Source organism: Eptesicus fuscus, chromosome 2 (assembly GCF_027574615.1).
Source record: "Eptesicus fuscus isolate TK198812 chromosome 2, DD_ASM_mEF_20220401, whole genome shotgun sequence".
NCBI lineage: Eukaryota > Metazoa > Chordata > Mammalia > Chiroptera > Vespertilionidae > Eptesicus > Eptesicus fuscus.
The window spans coordinates 43,981,053-43,999,018 of NC_072474.1; the positions used below are offsets into that span (position 1 = coordinate 43,981,053).

Consider the following 17,966-nt stretch of genomic DNA (forward strand, 5'->3'; position numbering starts at 1 on the left):
TTGTATGAAAAGAAACTCCAGTTTTTTATTCTACTGCCGCGCTTTGTAAAATCTGGGGTATTTAAAAAATTAAATCCCGAGTAGAATAAAGGAATCGAGAAAAAAGCAAGCAAGTGCAAAGGGCTAAAGGAAAAGAATAGCAATAACCTTAACTAAGCTACAACACAAGACAGAAATATTAAAGGAAAAGAATAGCAATAACCTAAACTAAGCTACAGCCAAGTATCATACCTGTGTTCCTAAGCATTGCTAAATTCCTTCTTATATGTTACTTTTGCATATTGCATATTCTTACTATTTACTTAATTATGTACAATTTTAAGGAGAAACATGATTAGGAAAGACAAGCATTAAAAGATCAACAATTAGGAAAAAATAAATATTAATCATATGTTTACTTAAAAGTAATGTCAGGATGTATACTGTGTCCTTGTAAAAGAAAATGAATTTTAACTTTATAATAATTCATAGAAATTAGAAAACATACTGTCACGTGCAGAAAAATGCATATAAGCAAAAATTCTGAAGTTAATAAATCATACTAGTTTAAACTGTCAAATATTTTACATTAAAAATGGTTAATCAGCCCTACCCGGTTTGGCTCAGTGCACAGAACGCCAGCCTGTGGACCAAAGGGTCCCAGGTTCGATTCTGGTCAAGGACATGTACCTTGGTTGCAGGCTCCTCCCCAGTCTGGGTCCTGGTCGGATGCATGCAGGAGGCAACCAATCTATGTATTTCTCTCAACACATTGATGCTTTTCTCTGTCTTTCCCTCTCTCTTCCACTCTTTCTAAAAATCAACAGAAAAATATCCTCAAGTAAGGATTAAAAAAAAAAAAAAAACTACACTCTTCTGCCAGGGCTTGTGATCATTATTTGCATATTACCAGAAAACATTGGCATAAACTTATGCATTCTACTTATATTATTGAAAAATCTAATAACAGTTAATCAGCAAGTACTGGAAAACTTTCCAGAGCTTCTAATTCTAAAAACAATAATAGCTCTTAAGCATTTGACAAAAATTATGTCAACACATAGAACTGACTAGGAACTAATCTAAAATATCTCACAAGAATTTTTTTTTTAAATATTGGGATCATGCCCTAACCGGTTTGGCTCAGTGGATAGAGCATCAGCCTGCGGACTCAAGGGTCCCAGGTTCGATTCCGGTCAAGGGCATGTACCTTGGTTGCTGACACATCCCTAGTAGGAGGTGTGCAGGAGGCAGCTGATCGATGTTTCTCTCTCATCGATGTTTCTAACTCTCTATCCCACTCCCTTCCTCTCTGTAAAAAATCAATAAAATATATTTTTTTAAAAATTGGGATCATTAAGTAATTTTGCCAAGATAACCAGTTATTTAGGAGTAGAGAAAAAGTAGACACTGGTTAGCAGCTGGTGTGTTTTATAGTTATTTTTAAATTATATTTTGCCACAAAAACTTGATTATTGCCAGAGAAATTATTGTCCTAAGATACTCTTCTACTGGGGCTTCTTTTGTTGTAGTATTGTTGATATTGTGGCAGTAAAAAGTAACCTAATATGCCCTGGCCGGTTTTTCTCAGTGGTTAGAGTGATGGCATGAGGACCATAGAGTCTTGGGTTCGATTCCCAGTCAAAAGCATGTACCTCAGTTGCAGGTTCAATCCCCAGTCCCCTGGGGGTGGGGGGGGGGTGCATGAAGGAGGCAACCAATGAACGTGTCTCTCTCCCCCTCTTCCCTCCCTTCCATTCTCTAAAAAAAAAATCAATGGAAGAAATATCTTTGGGTGAGAATTGAAAAATAAATAAATAAAAGTAACCTAATATATTACACTATGTTATCCTATATAATAAAAAGCTAATATGATAATTAGACCGGATGGCAGAACAACCAGTGGGCAGGGGGCAGAGCCGTGGGGCGCGGGGCCACGAGGCAGCCAGGGCTGCAAGGGCCAAGCCCCCTGCACAAATTTTGTGCATCGGGCCTCTAGTATAGATTTCTGGAGACTTGGAAAATTATTAATTATTGCACAACCAAATGAGGACTTTGTTCATTAGTAGTCAGAATGCAGAGTATTCTCAAATTTCAAATTCAGGTGCTCTAAAATTTATGTTTTGTTGAAATTTTTTTAATATACTATTTTTTAGTTGTTTTAGAATCTTAGCAAAACTGGGCAGAAAGAATTCAGTGATTTTTTTTTCCCCTTCCCTAAATCAGAACAATATACATCATGCTTATAAAACAATTTTTTTCTTGGTGTTCATAGCCAGTTGTGTGCCTTTGTCTAATTGGTATGTATGGTTTAATCTGGATTGCTTTGTCTTCTGAGCTGGAGCTGAGAACTGTTACATACTAGTTCTTTTATTTACTACTAGTGGCCCGGTGCACAAAATTCGTGCACATTAAAAAGGGATTAATTAGAGGAAATATTTTAATATTGCTATTTGCCCTTTCTCTACAATAGAAGTGTCAGAAATGAAAGAAAATTAGTAAAATGTATATGAAAATCTTCCTCCTGTCAGATTCTGGGGCGCACCATGGGACCCACAGTCAAGTCCCCGCCCACCCACGTGCACCTCAAAATCGCGTGAGACCCAGACCTGGCCACCCCCTCCAGGTCTGGGCTAGATCCAGACCCGGCCGGTCCCACCCTTGTCAAGCCCCGCCAGATGGGGGGGCACAGCCTCAGGTTCCTGGACCGGCACCAGGAGGGGACGCAGCCTGAGGTCCCCCATCAAGCCCTGCCGGGCAGAGGGTCATGGCCTCAGGTCCCCTGGCCAGGTGTCGGGGTGGGGGTGTGGTCTGAGGTCCCCCGTCAAGCCCTGCTGGGCAGGAGGTACAACCTAAGGTCCTCCGGACTGGCGTCGGGCTGGGGGGCGCAGCCTGAGGGCCCTGTCAAGCCCTCCCGGGTGGGGGGCGTGGCCTGAGGTCCCCTGTCAAGCCCCACGGAGGTTGGGGGGGGGGGTGTCGCAGCCTCAGGTCCCTGGTGATTGCTTGTTAAGGCTCATTATGGGAACTCAGCCACCGCTGTGGGTGCAGCCATCTTGTGTTACGGAAACCCCTGCCTCCCCTGTGGGCGCCACCATCTTTGTGGTAGGGTGACTGTCAATTTCCATATTCCCTCTTTATTATATAGGATGTATGTATCTGTTTATTTTTGTTAATCCTTACCTGAGGATATTTTATCCATTGATTTTTTTTTAAATGTTTACTTATCTATGCTTCCCTTTTGTTTTTCTACCCTTCATTTTTCTTAATTTAAAAAATGAGGATACTTATCACCTGACTTCACCTACTTCTTTGGTGTTTATTTCAGGGCTTCTCTTTGACCTGTACTTTATGTTCTTCAGACTTTGTTCCTGATCACTGGCCTGTTGGGATTACAACTATCACCACACAGATCAGGGCTGCCTTTGTATTCCAGGGTTAACAGTGTCGGTAACTGAAAGCAAATTCTTTTAAGCAAGGCAAAACAGACTTCATCATTCCTTGTTGTCTTCCATTTATGTTACCTGCCAGATCCCTAAAAATAAAGTTCACAACCTTAATTTTACTTATAGTCCCTGATTTTGAGTTCTGTGCTCAGTTTATAGCAGACAGAAAATGTAAACATGTTCTTGAGAAACATCGATGTGAGAGACACATCGATTGGTTGTCTCCTGCGCAAGCCCTGACCAGGGCCTGGGATTGAGCCTGCAACAAGGTACATGGCCTTGATTGGAATCAAACCCAGGACCCTTCAGTTCGCAGGCCAATGTTCTATATACTGAGCCAAAATAGCTAGGGCTCCTATGGCTTTTAATATGCTAATATGCACAGGGTTTTTCACAGGTGATAATGTTAATCTTACCTAATAATAGACAAACATGTACATTGACCATACCTCTGCTACGCCTACAGCCAATCAGGAGTGAGTATCAAATTAACCCAACAAAGATCATGGGTTAATTTGCATTTGCAGGCGCAGAGAGGCCGGGCAGCGTGGGACGGATGCCTATGGGGGGGGGGGGGGAGCGGGGGCGGAGGGAGCTACAGGAGTGGTACTCTGGCCAGGAGCGAGAACTTGCTGGCTCCCGGGCAGCCGGGAGCAAAACCAGGGGAAGGAAGGCCTATTCTTGCATGAATATCATGCAACGGGCCTCTAGTAATAATAATAACAGGTAACATTTGTGGAGTATTTATTATGAGCTGGCTAAGTGCTTTCCATAGACCACCTAAAAATAATGTAATTATCTCCATTATACAGGAAACAAAGGTTTAATTAAAATTAATTTGCCCCCGGTTATGTGGCTAGAAAATGAGAATTGAATCTTAGGTCTGTCTGATTCTGGAGTTACCTCTTTTAATGCCCAAGCTATACTTTCCCTAAAGAATGTAATTGTGAAGCATTTCTCAATGCATTTAACCATGGAATCCTAACCTAAGAACACGTATTAATATTTATTCAAACTACTATTCTCTAAAACTGTTTGGGAATGCTGGCTTAGTCTATCTATAATAATAAAAGCACAATATGCAAATCGAACGACTGAACAGCAGAACGACATTCCAGACGACCACACTATGACATGCACTGGTGCCAGGCCAGCCAAAGCAGGTGCGATGCAATTGGTGAGGGGGCCCCACCATCGCCCCACAATTGCCCCACAGAGGGAGGCCCAGGACACCCTCTGTGCAGCGATCGATCGCGGAGCCCTGGCTGGGTGGGCGGGGCATCCCTCTGCTGGGCGATCAATTACCGGCCAGGCCTAGGGACCTTACCTAGGGGTAGGGAGTCCCAGATTGCAAGAGGGCGCAGGCTGGGCTGAGGGACACCCCCCCACCCAACCCATGCACGAATTTCATGCACCGGGCCTCTAGTCCTATATAATAATAGGCTAACATGCAAATCAAATGAACGGTGGAACAACCAGTCACTATGACACACACTGACCACCAGGGGGCAGACGCTTAACGCAGGAGCTGCCCCCTGGTGGTCAGTGCACTCCCACAGGGGGAGTGCCGCTCAGCCAGAAGCCAGGCTCATGGCTGGTGAGAGCAGCAGCGGTGGTGGGAGCCTCTCCTGCCTCATGGCAGGCAGACACCCCCTGAGGGGTCCTGGACTGCGAGAGGGTGCAGGCCAGGCTGAAGGACACCCCTCACCCCCAGTGCACGATTGTTATGCACTGGGCCTCTAGTGCTAAAATAAAAGAAAAAGATTATGAGATTAAAATAGATATCCTTATTTACATGTAATTACAAATACAAAACATTTTGGGAGAGATAAAGGACATACAGATTGAGAATAAATCTCAGTTTGATACATCAACATAAAGCTGATGAATATTCTATCGATCCACCCCTAAATGCCCAGTCTTTAAAGCCCCAGAAAATTAAAGGCCCACCACACTCCCTCCAGAGAGCACCCTTAGGCGATTCCCTTTCCCTTCTCCTCACCTTGCCCCGCCCCCAAGCCCTGAAAGTATCCTCTTACTTCTAAGGGATCCCCAAAGACTTGCAACCAGGGGAGCAATGGACAGCAGCTCATTCCAGTTTACACCCTGGACCTGTCTCCAAGGCCCCCTATTCTCTGACTTCCCAGTGAGCCAAAGCAGCCCAGCCAAAGTTCTCCTGTTGCTTCTTCTATGCCCTTCCTTGTTTCACTCTCCTAAGTATATTTTTGCTGTGTTCAATAAATTCTTGCTTGCTTTTCTACACTTTGTCTCTTGATTGAAATCTTTTTCTCAAGAAGACAAGAACCCAGGTCTCCTCATCTCCCTGATAATATCTTTTTGCCATTGTCTCTCTCAGTTGCAGTGTATCTTCAATAAATCCCACTTTGCTTTACTTTCATTTTTGTTGACCTTAAAATCTTTTCTGCATAGAACAGAAAAACTGAGGTCCCAGCTGGGAACCCCAACCATAACAATCACATTTCATCAAACCTAAGCAGCTGTGGTAAGATGTTCTAATAAAAATTCGTAAAAGTTGAAGCTGATTTTACCAAATATATGGATTTAGCCTACATCTTAATCATTAAAACACACATATAAAAGATTATTCCTGAAATTCTTATCATTTATGAATGACTTCCCTTTACCTCAGCAATCTCCTCAGTAGTCTTCCCCACTCTGATTCTAAATTATCAGTAATTTATTTTAAATAATCCCCTGCCCTAGGCTCTCAATGTTAGGAACTAAATATAAACAAGTAAGCTATTGTTTTAAAAAGGAAGTTTTAAGTGCAGATTTTAAATTTTACCTTATAGTATAGGATCTCTAAAGATATTTGAAATTGTCTCTCTGCTTCCCAAAACATCTGATTCTACTGTTTCAGAATTGCAATTAGGTAAAAATTTATATTTTAAAATACTTTACCACATTTCATCAAATCTAAGATACTATCAATTGCAAAATGGCTCCAATAACACGATGCCCTATAATTTTATGTACCATTAACAACAAAAGTCACTGCTGATAACTCAATGTTTTCTTATCACTTAGTCACATCTGTATCATTTATTGAAAGACCTCTTTTATTATTATTTTTAAAATCCACATTCGAGGATATGTTTTTCATGGATTCTAGAGAGAAAGGGAAATGGAGAGAGTGAGAAACATCAATAGTTGCCCCAGGGTCAACAGGGAAGGACCACAACCTGGATGTGTGCCCTGACCTGGAATAGAACTGTTAGATAGGAAGTTAGACAACAGAGGCTGGGGTGGGGCCTACCCTGTGGTCCTGAGAGGGGTCAGACCAACACTGCCTTCAGCCTGCCACTGTATGACACACTGCAATTCATTTTTAAAAAGTCTTTCCCAAGTCTAATTAAAAAAAAAACAAAAACTCACCATTCATTAATACTCTTACATACCAAATTAAAAACACTAAGAATATGTCCAGCAGGTGTGGCTTAGTGGTTGAGCATGGACTTATGAACCAGGAGGTCATGGCTCAATTCCGGATCAAGGCACATATGACTGGGTTTTGGGCTGGTGCCCAGCAGTGAGTGAACAGGAGGCAGCTGATCAATGATTCTCTCATCATTGATGTTTCTATCTCTCTTTCCCTCCCCGTTTCCTCTCTGAAAGCAATAAAAACATTAAGAATATGATTGGCTATTTCTTACCAGCCCTCCTCAAGCCACCATCATGTCTCCCTGAATTGCTGCACAAGCCTCCTAATGATCTTTCCTCCATCCTGCCCCCTCCTTCAGTCTATCTGATAATAGCAGCCAGTGAGATCTTTTTAAAAATGAAGTCAGACCCTAGCTGGTTTGGCTCAGTGGATAGAGTGTCAGCCTGCAGACTGAAGGGCCCCCTGTTCTATTCCAGTCAAGGGCACATGCCGGGGTTGTGGTCTCGATCCCCAGTAGGGGGTGTGCAGGAGGCAGCCTATCAGTGATTCTCATCATTGATGTTTCTATCTTTCTCTCCCTCTCCCTCTCTGAAATCAGTAAAAATATTTAAAAAATAAAAATAAAAATGAAGTCAGATTCTAGCACTCCACTGCTTCAAACCTGCCAATGGCTTAGACGCCCTCAAAATCCTTCAATGACCTGCTCCTGCTTTCCCTGATTTTTGTCTCCAGCTTTCACAACTTCACTCAACTCTGACCCACAAGATTTTTGCTGTTCAGGCCAGTTTCTTCTTCATTGCTTTTGCAATGGCTGGTCGCTCTGCCTGAATGCACTTCACCAAGATTCCTGCATTGTGAATTCTCTCACCTCTGTCGGCTCTCTGCTGTAGGATAGTCACTTTTTCAATAAGACCTTCCCTGGCCACACTAAAATTTCAATCTTTATCTTCCTTCTCGGCTTTATTTTGCTCTTCAGCGATCATTACAACCTAAAATATGGTGTGTTTTTCTCGTAACTTTGTTTAGCACTTGTCCTCCTCGATAACATGTTAAGTTCGGGGAGGCATGAATTTTGGTCTGTTTTGTTCATTGCTCTTTTCCCAGTGCCTGGAACATAGTGGGCGCTCAATAAATGAATTCCTGTCTGCCGCCCACAGTCCTTTGACACACACACAAGCGCGCACTAAAATAAACATGTGTGTGCATACACGAACGCACCGGTTCCCTCGGCCCCGCATCCCATTTCTCAAGCTTGGCTCCTTCAAAACGCCCCCAGCTCTTCCCTGCTTCCTCCGGCCCAGATCGGTGTTTGTGAGAGCGGACTTCCCACTCGGACCCGCAGGCCGGCTCTCATCTCCCGAGGGCCGGTGAGGGAAGGGGGACCCTACGATCGCAACCTGCCCACTCCAGACCCCCGCAGCGACGTCACTCACATGAATCAGCGGAGCGGGCACCGGGTCGGCCTACGCCGGGAGCTGGAAGCCTCCCTCATGCGACGGCAGCGAGAAAGGACCCCACGAGGTGCCCCAACTAAACGCCTGCCTGAGCGACGCGCGGATTCACCTGGCAATCTGTGGTCCCCTCCTTGTGTGCAGCCACGCCACGCTTCCGGTATGCCAGGCGGCACGCCGACCCCCTGGACCTCTTCCTTGGTCGCGACGTTTTCTCGCTCCGTCGGGCAAGGGGCAAGACGCCGGACGTCGGGGTCTTTCGTCGGTGGCGTGGCGCGGAGGCTGTGAGGTCAGAGGAAACGACCGGGCCCAGTGGAGGGTGTGGGGAGACGGGGACCTGTCAGTGTGAGGGACGGGCTCGCGCTTCGCCCGGGTTCTGAGCCGGGGGCCTCCGCCGACCTTGCACGCAGGCAACGGACCGTCGGAGCTGCGGGCGCTCCGGGGGCGGCCCCGTTTGTAGCGGCACCTGAGATGCAGGGTCCGGTGCACTAAGCAGTAGCGGCGGCACCAGCCACAGAGGCAGCCCTGGGACCCTGTGTAGAAGCTCCATTCCCTAGTCTTTGTGTGCGCCTGCGTCCCCAGCCTCTGAGGCAGGTATTGGGGTTTCCCACTTGTATCTGTCGGAATGGGTGGGGCCGTGAAGCCTGGCAGGTGCGGCGAGGGGCCCCGCCTACCGCGTCTCACCTCAGCTGTTTCCCCCCCCACTAGCATTCTTCCATTCACCAAGTGAGCAAATCTCTCTGTGTGTATTCTTTATGCACGAGCCTAAGAGGCATTTAAAGCAAAACACCGGTGACATGCTTTGTGCTAACTAATGTGTGTTTCTGAATAATTTGCATTTTCTTCATTTGGTTATTTGATTTTTAGGCGTCTAAGTGATAGAGGCATCTAATTGTAATCAAATATTATAGAATGCATAATAAAATGCAACAGTTTAGTGTCTCCCTTTCTCCCCTCAGTCCTACTCTTCAGAAATAACCACTTTTAACCTCACCTAATTTTAGGTTTGAATGTTGCATACTTAGTTAAACTACTAATTCTTTTTTTTTAAATTGACTTCTTAAGATTAGTCCACATCATCCACAAACGTCTCTCTTACAAATTTGTGAATAGTTATTACAATATTTAGTTTTCATATTGATTAGTTCTAAGTAAATGTAAACTCAATTTTTTTCACATCAATTTTCAAAAATATATTGTGGCTCCTTATTTGGTAAAATAAGAAAAGTAGCGACTCTAGTTTATCCTTTACCACTTCAGAAACCAAATCTGCTACTACCTTCTCTTAGCTGGACCTTTACTTACAGGCTGTCAGAAGATTTGTCATATTAACATCAAATTGATTCTTTTTTACTTCCTCTACAATGACAAAAAATTATCATATTTAAGTGTGCTTTATTTTTTGGACCATGTGCTTCTTACATGGTTTTTAACCCCTCCACACTTTCACAAAGGACTTTCTGATTTCTTTTGAGGAAGAGATGCATATGCTTTCATCACCTAGTCCTTCCATCTTGTACTTTCTTCACCACGTATTCTCATTCTTTGTATGAGAAGCTACCATTTCATTTCTGTGCTTGAAGATGTTTCCCTTGGATCCCAATCACTTTCTGTTTAATTTGAATAGATTCTATTCTAGTCCTTTTGTGCAGCTTCTTTCCTGGGTTACATTCATTGAACTCTTGAGTAAGTAGCAATGATTTTTAACCCAACATCTTCTATTATTTGGTTTTCTCCTCTAAAGAAATTTATTTATAAAAGGTATGTGGATGGTAATTTTATTTGTTAGTATTTGTGTAGCTGAACATTATCATATTGCTGTTATGGTTGATAGTTTTGCTGGGTATAGAAACCAAATCTTCAAGACTTCACCATCTTCTAACCTCCAGTGTTGCTCATGAAAAGATGAAAATGTCAGTCTGATCTTAATTTGTTGGTGCCAGAATTATTTGTTTGCTCTCAGAAATTATTAAAATTTTTAGTTATGCCTGATGTTTTGAAAATTTTTTATGATATATCTTTTTCTTAAATATATTTTTATTGATTTTAGAGAGAAAGGGTGAGGGAGAGAGAAATAGAAACATCAATGATGAGAGAGAATCATTGATCTGGCTGCCTCCTGCACACCCTGTACTGGGGATCGAGCCTGCAACCCGGGCATGTGTCCTGACAGGAAATGGAATCATTACCTTCTGGTTCATAGGCCAATGCTCAACCACTGAACCACACCAGCTGGGCTATTATGATATATCTTGGTGTGAATTTATTCTCCTTGCAATGAACTCATTCAAAGGTGCTAGAATAAATAACTCAGTGTGATTCTTTTTTCATTTATCCTCCTTGAAATGAAAAGACTTTTTCATTTTAAGATTTATGTTTTCCTTCATCTATGGGGAATTTTCCCCTATTGTATTTTATTTTTATTCTCCTTAGTTTTTCTCTGTTCTCTTTTTTGAAACCCATTAAAGTAATTCTTTGCTTGATTCACATGTCTATTATCTTCTTGTATGCTTTTATCTATTTGCCTTTTTACTCTATGTTCTAAGCACATGTAATTTGGTAATCACATCAAGCACTCATTTAATTATTCCTTTCTTATGTTTTCTCAATTTTCTTTGTTTATTTTTTTGCTTTTTATTATCAGATGAAATTTATATATATATTAAATACTGTCAAATTGTGGTCCATAGTGATTCTAACAATTTTCATTCAGTTTCTTCATATCCTCCTAATATGTACTAGTGGCCTGGTGCATGAATTCTTGCACATTGAAAGTAAATTAATTAAAAGAAATATTTTAATATTGCTATTCGCCCTTTCTCTATAATAGAAGTGTCAACCAAATTCAAGATCGACAATGACAGATTGAAACACACGCATGCGATTGGCACCAGTGAGAGCTTTATATGTATCACACATGTGCAAGTCAACTTAGCCTTTTATATATACTAGTATATAGAATAATCTTGCTTAATTAGACCTGCTTTCTGATGTAGCTAAACTTTTTCTAGCCCAGTGAAGCACCCCAACTTCTCTTTCAGGTAATTGCCAGCAACACAGCAGTAAATATCAACACAAAGCAGATTATTATTGTAGATCACACAGGGAGAATAAAGGGTAAAATATTTAACTGCAGCAGCGTTTGACTATATTCTGCGCAGTGAGAAAACTTGAAGTCATTTTCAAGGTCCACCATTTCTTTCTTCTTTTCAGTCGAGTCAAGTTTCTAAGCTTTCTAAATCTTTGTTTTCTGGCTAATGAAAAGAAAATAGGATTCCACTGAGTCTCCTATCTACCTACTCCAGGACTTCTGTGAGGATCAAATGAGATGAGGCACGGGAAAACACTTCACAAACATTTGGTTGAACTGCAAAATGTTTACACCTGGCTATAAAGCAAGTTGGGTTCCTGAGCTGAAGAAACTCCAAAGAGGCTAGTTGCTAGGGAGAGGAAGCTGGGCATTACTACGTGATGTCATTACCCGGTGCCCACAGAGACGGTTTCCGGGCGGGGCTGGGCTGTGGGCCGCATTTTGTGCCATGGGGTCTTGGCAGCATTGGCTGCAGTTTGGTGGGGTGTCACTCCGGGGTGGTGGCAGGGCCTGTGTCCCACTTGGGGGAAGCCTAGTGTTGCTTTGTGGGCGCCAGGTCTGTGGTGCCGTTTCTTTGTAAATGGCCAGTGAACATCACAGCAGCTCCTGTGTTGAGCGTCTGCCCCCGGTGGTCAGTGTGTGTCATAGCAATCAGTAGGAGGGTTGGACACTTAGCATATTAGCCTTTTATATATATAGATAGATTATCAGATTTCTTTTTTAAAAAATATATTTTATTGATTTTTTACAGAGAGGAAGGGAGAGGGATAGAGAGTTAGAAACATCGATCAAAGAGAAACATCAATCAGCTGCCTCTTGCACACCCCCTACTGGGGATGTGCCCACAACCAAGGTACATGCCCTTGACCGGAATCGAACCCAGGACCCTTCAGTCCGCAGGCCGACGCTCTATCCACTGAGCCAAACCGGCTTTGGCCAGATTTCTTAATTGTTACTGTCTGGCAGATATAAATTTCATGTGGTTGTAATGAACAATTTCCTGAATATTAATGAGTTATTTATCTTCTCATATATATTGGCATTTACTTTTTATTCTTTTGTGAAATATGTTTTTCCATACCTCCTGTTTTATGTAATGGGTGTAATATCTTCTCAAATCTTCCTAAATATATTAGAATTGAATTTTGGATTTTTTAAAAATATATATTTTTATTGATTTCAGAGAGGAAGGGAGAGGAAGAGAGGGATAGAAACATCAATGATGAGAGAGAGGATCATTGATCGGCTGCCTCCTGCACGCCCCCCACTGGGGATTGATCCCGCAACCCAGGCATGTGCCCTTGACCGGAATTGAACCTGGGACCCTTCAATCTGCAGGCCGACGCTCTATCCACTGAGCCAAACTGGCTAGGGCTGGATTTTTTTATTTACAGAAGTTATTTTGGTTGCCTCTAGAGCAGATTTTTTTTCTTGGTTTATTTTATTCTTTGCCTTTTGTTCTATAGTTTTTCCTTAGCTATCTAGTGATTCCTGGGCAGTTCATTATTTAAAAATTAAGGAAAGCTGTCTAGGAGATTTACACATATGGACAGGCTTATTGATTAACATACTCTGTTTTTGGATGGTTGAGTAGACAACCAGATCTTAACTGGGGTCCTACAAGTTCCAAAATTAAGAGGAGGTCGATTTTGTCTGAATCTGGAGTCTCTGAATCTTAAGGGGCTGGGCAAACTTCTTGACTATGTTATAGGTTGTAACTTCATCTTTTGTTTCTTGTGATAGTACTCTTCCATATGCAAAACGCTTCACAGTAGTTTCTTGAAATCTTTCATCAGCTTGTGGCTCTTTTCTCTTTCTTGTTATGAGTTTATATATTTTAAAACATTTTCATTCTTTTGATGAGGTTTCTGGGCAGACATATTTATGAGAAGTGGCCTATTACCTTAATTTAGAATTCCAGATTTTTATTGTGAAAGCTGAGAAGGGAAGATTGCAGTGCTTGACCAGTAGAAAGTCTTTTTAATGATACACCTGGGCAGGAGGGAAATTTTATTCAGGACCTTTTTTGTTATGGTTGCCTTAATGGAAGTCAGATTGATTTTGGAGCAAGTTTTTTAATCTCCAGGCAGCTCTGTTGTACAACTCTGAGGCACCATATGTTTTGGAGTCCATGCTAATAAGACCCCTCAGGATCTACACATGGAACATTTATCTCAAACCTGGAGGCAATAACATTTGTCAAGATTCTTAAGGGGACTAAAACAAATCACATGTAAAACACCTAACACAAAAATGAAAATTGATTAATCATTTAAGTAACATAGTGCCTTCTGTTATCTAGTTGAATTTTTACTACTATTAAGAGTCCTTGATTATTGAAAGTGTCTGGTTAGTATCTCTGTTTCCTATATCGTGACTTGCCTCATCTACACAAACAAACAAAAAATTCTTGGTAGTCTAGGGTTATTCAAGCTTTAGGTAAAGAGAAGAGCCTTATTGAAATTAATATGCAGTAATGAACTACCTCTAAACTCAATACTGTCAAGCATCATTGAAGAGGAAATGTTCTATCTTTTCCTTTGAATGCTATTGAAAGTGTTTGACTTAGATTTAGAACTGCAATGTAAATTTCTGATTGGTATTTTTTCTTCTTTGATATTATCTTGGAATTTTTAAACTTGACATTTTTTTACTTTGAAGTATTCAGGTTAACATTTCCTCCAAGTTATATATTTACTTGAGGCCTGGCCCAAGAAATTCATGCACAGGTAGGGTCCCTAGGCCTGGCCTGTGATCAGGGCCTATTTTCCCTGGCTGCCACCAGCTGGCTCTGCTGCCCGCTTCAGCCTCCACCCAGTTTCCAGTTCACCATTGGGCGATCGGAGCCTGCCGGCCAGGGGGAGGAACCTAGAGGTTGGCTGACAGGCCCTAAGGGTGATCGGGGCCTGCAGGCTGGGGGCAGCTCCTGTGTTGAGTGTCTGCCCCCCTGGTGGTCAGTGTGCGTCATAGCCAACCGGTTGTTCTGCTGTCTGGTCAATTTGCATATTATGCTTTTAGAGAGAGAGAGAGAGAGAGAGAGAGAGAGAGAGAGAGAGAGAGAGAGAGAGAGATTGTTAATCATGTTTAAGGTGAGAAAACACTGGTTTAATGTTTGGTTGATCTGTCAAAAAATTCTTTCCTTTTCCAGATTATCTTGGAAGATCTAGGACTCGGAGATGTTTCCCTTGAAGGATGTTGAAATGGGTGCCTTTACCTTCTTTGCCTCTGCTCTACCACATGATGTTTGTGGAAGCAACGGGCTTCCTCTCACACCAAATTCCATCAAAATTTTAGGGCGCTTTCAAATCCTTAAGACCATCACCCATCCAAGACTGTGCCAATATGTGGATATTTCTAGGGGAAAACATGGTGAGTTGTTATTTTTTCTCCATTCTGTGTTCTTTGCTCTGTTACCTTGGTTAGGTTATAAATATACAGTACATGTGTCCATACGTGCCTTTGCCCTTCACTCCAGCCCAAACTCCTGTCAGTCAAAGCTCTAGTCATTTGAGGTTTCCTGATTACATTTGAATGATTTATATATCACAGATCTAAGAACCAGGATTTTTAATTTTCTTTTTCAGGGAATTCACCTATCTTAAACCTATTTATTCACCTCTGTAAGAAGGAAATGAATGTTCTAATGTTAGAAACTTTATACTTTATTGGAATGTATTTTATGATTGAAGGTAATTTGGACTGTCTTTGAATGAAAGTGAGTTGCTATTTTTTTTTTTTTTTGAATTGCAATAGCTTTTTCATATAGGATTCCATGTAGAGAACTGACATAGAAAAGTTTAATCCTATTGGTTAAAAAGTTAATGTTTTACCCAGAAGATATTTACTTTCTTTTTAATAGTATAACGGGGTTCTTCCATATCCCATGTCTTAATCCATTCAGGCTTCTGTAACAAAACACCATAAACTGAGCTTATAAAGAACAAACATTTATTTAGTTCTGGAGTCTGGAAAGTCCAAGATCAAGGCACCAGCAGATCCCATGTCTAGTGAGGCCCATTTCTTCACTGATAGCCATCTTGTCACTATAACATCACATGGCAGGAGAGACAAGGGAGTTCTCTCAGGCCTCTTACAAAAGCACTAATCCAATTCATGAAGGCTCTGCACTCATGACCTACTCACCTCCAAAAGGCTCCACCCCCAAACACCATCCATTGGGGTTAGATGTCAACCTATGGTGTTTAGCGGGACACAAATGTCAATCTACAGAACACATAAAGATGCTTATGGTGGCAATATTTTCTTTCTTTTTATTTTTTTTTTAAATATAGTTTATTGATTTTTTACAGAGAGGAAGGGAGAGAGATAGAGAGCTAGAAACATCGATGAGAGAGAAACATCGATCAGCTGCCTCCTGCACACACCCCACTGGGGATGTGCCCGCAACCAAGGTACATGCCCCTGACCGGAATCGAACCTGGGACCTTTCAGTCCGCAGGCTGATGCTCTATCCACTGAGCCAAGCCGGTTTCGGCAGCAATATTTTCTTTTAATGATTTATTTTAGAGAGGGATAGAAGGGGAGAGAGAGAGACACACACAGAGAGAGAAACTTCAATTTGTCTTTCCACTTATTTATGCATTCATTGGTTAATTCTTGTATGTGCCATGACCGGGAATCGAACCCATAACCTTGGCTTATCAGGATATGTTCTAACCAACTAAGTTACCTGGCCAGGGCCATCGTGGTTGTTGCATTGGCCCATGGACTGAAGGGTCTTGGGTTTCGATTCCGGTCAAGGACACATAATTCGGTTGCAGTCTTGTTCCCCAGCCCCGGTTGGGGTGCGTGTGGGAGACAACCAATGGATGTGTCTCACATCAATGTTTTTCAAGCTCTGTCTCTCCCTCTCCCTTCCACTCTCTTTAAAAATCAATGGGAAAAATAGCCTCGGGTAAACAACAAAATGATAGATATCATTTGAGGCTTTTTATATGATTAAAAAGTTGATATTGTCAATTCCTGAATGCCTCAAACACCTGCCCCCTCCCCCCCCACCACCCCCTTACACACCATCCAATTACAAATTACAAATTCTAAAGAGTTTTCAATTGTCAGGTTGGCCAAGTTCCAAAACCACTCTAGGAAAGTTGACAATATACTAGTAGTATATACTCATTATCATCTGTAACTAGTGACCATAATCAATCTTGTTTATTTTACATCTGCAAATTTGAATATGCCTGTCTTCTCAAACTTTTGCCACTTTGCTCAGTCCTTAGAACTTTTTCATTCTTGTATCCTCAAGTGCATTTTATTCCTTTCTATTATGTCTGGAAGTCTGGAACTTCAGTTCATATAACTGGGGTCTTACCCTCTGTCCAGGCTTTATTTTCTTGGGATAATGACTCAGTAGTTCTAGGTATTTCTTGAGCTCCTTCTTTTCCTTCCTTTACCTAAATGTGCCCCTGTAAATGCTGAACCAGGAAAAATCTTATTACATAACTAGAGGCCCGGTGCACGAAATTTGTGCACAGGTGTGTGTGTGTGTGTGTGTGTGTGTGTCCCTCAGCCCAGCCTGCATCCTCTCCAATCTGGGACCTGTAGAGGGATGTCCGACTGCTCGTTTAGGCCCAATCCCAAATGGGCAGTCAGACATCCCTCTCACAATCCAGGACTGCTGGCTCCCCACTGCTCGCCTGCCTGCCTGCCTGCCTGCCTGCCTAATTGCCCCTAACCACTTCCACCTGCCAGCCTGATCACTCCCTAACAACTCCCCTGCCGGCCCAATTGCCCCTAACTGTTTTCCCCTGCAGGCCTGATCGCCCCCAACTGCCCTCCCTTGCTGGTCTGGTCACCCCTAACTGCCCTCCCTTGCCAGCCTGGTAGCCCCTAACTGCCCTCCCCTGCAGGCCAGGTCCCCCCCAACTGCCCTCCCCTGCTGGCCCAATCACCCTAACTGCCCTCCCCTGCCAGCCTGGTAGCCCCTAACTGCCCTCCCCTGCAGGCCTGGTTATCCCCAACTGCCCTCCCCTGCAGACCTGGTCACCCCTAACTGCCCTCCCCTGCAGGCCTGGTCATCCCCAACTGCCCTCCTCTGCAGGCCTGGTCACTCCCAACTGCCCTCCCATGCAGGCCTAGTCCCTCCCAACTTCCCTCCCCTGCAGGCCTGGTCATCCCCAACTGCCCTTCCCTGCAGGCCTGGTCACTCCCAACTGCCCTTCCCTGCAGGCCTGGTCCCCCCAAACTGCCCTCCCTTGCAGGCCTGGTCCCTCCCAATTGCCCTCCCTGCTATCCTGATCGCCCACAACTGCCCTCCCCTCCAGGCCATCTTGTGTCCACATGGGGGCGGCCATCTTGGACCACATGGGGGCAGCCATCTTGTGTGTTGGAGTGATAGTCAATTTGCATATTACTCTTTTATTAGATAGTATTTCTCTGGGGATCACTATTGATGTCTTTGCATAGGAACCTTCTTTTTAGTTATCAATATCAGGTAGGAATGGATCCCCTTAGACAGTTATCTCTGTTAGGGCTGAAGCCAGCTCAACAATCTGGGTAGTCCCTTTAGGCCTATCCACCATCTTGCTAGTTACTCTGCTCCCCCTGCTTGCTCTGCTCCTAGATCTCAGCAGCCC

General features: G+C 43.0%; 2 protein-coding genes across 3 annotated transcripts in view; one reads left to right on the forward strand and one right to left on the reverse strand.

Moving 5' to 3' along the window:
• The window catches only part of AIMP1 (aminoacyl tRNA synthetase complex interacting multifunctional protein 1), a 30,720-nt gene extending 22,379 nt beyond the window's left edge, over positions 1-8,341 (reverse strand). The window contains exon 1 of one of the 2 annotated variants that reach the window (XM_008150252.3): positions 8,259-8,341. In XM_008150252.3, coding sequence (XP_008148474.3) covers positions 8,259-8,260 — 2 coding nt within the window. In that variant the 5' untranslated portion in view covers positions 8,261-8,341. Of the gene's footprint in view, positions 1-8,043; positions 8,197-8,258 lie in introns of those variants that run through there. The other variant, XM_054726809.1, reaches the window with a different exon arrangement.
• Positions 8,342-8,581: 240 nt separating this feature from the next.
• TBCK (TBC1 domain containing kinase) overlaps positions 8,582-17,966 on the forward strand; it is a 182,805-nt gene continuing 173,420 nt past the window's right edge. The window contains exons 1-2 of the mRNA XM_008150249.3: positions 8,582-8,866; positions 14,516-14,736. Coding sequence (XP_008148471.2) covers positions 14,544-14,736 — 193 coding nt within the window. The 5' untranslated portion in view covers positions 8,582-8,866; positions 14,516-14,543. The remainder of the gene's footprint in view (positions 8,867-14,515; positions 14,737-17,966) is intronic.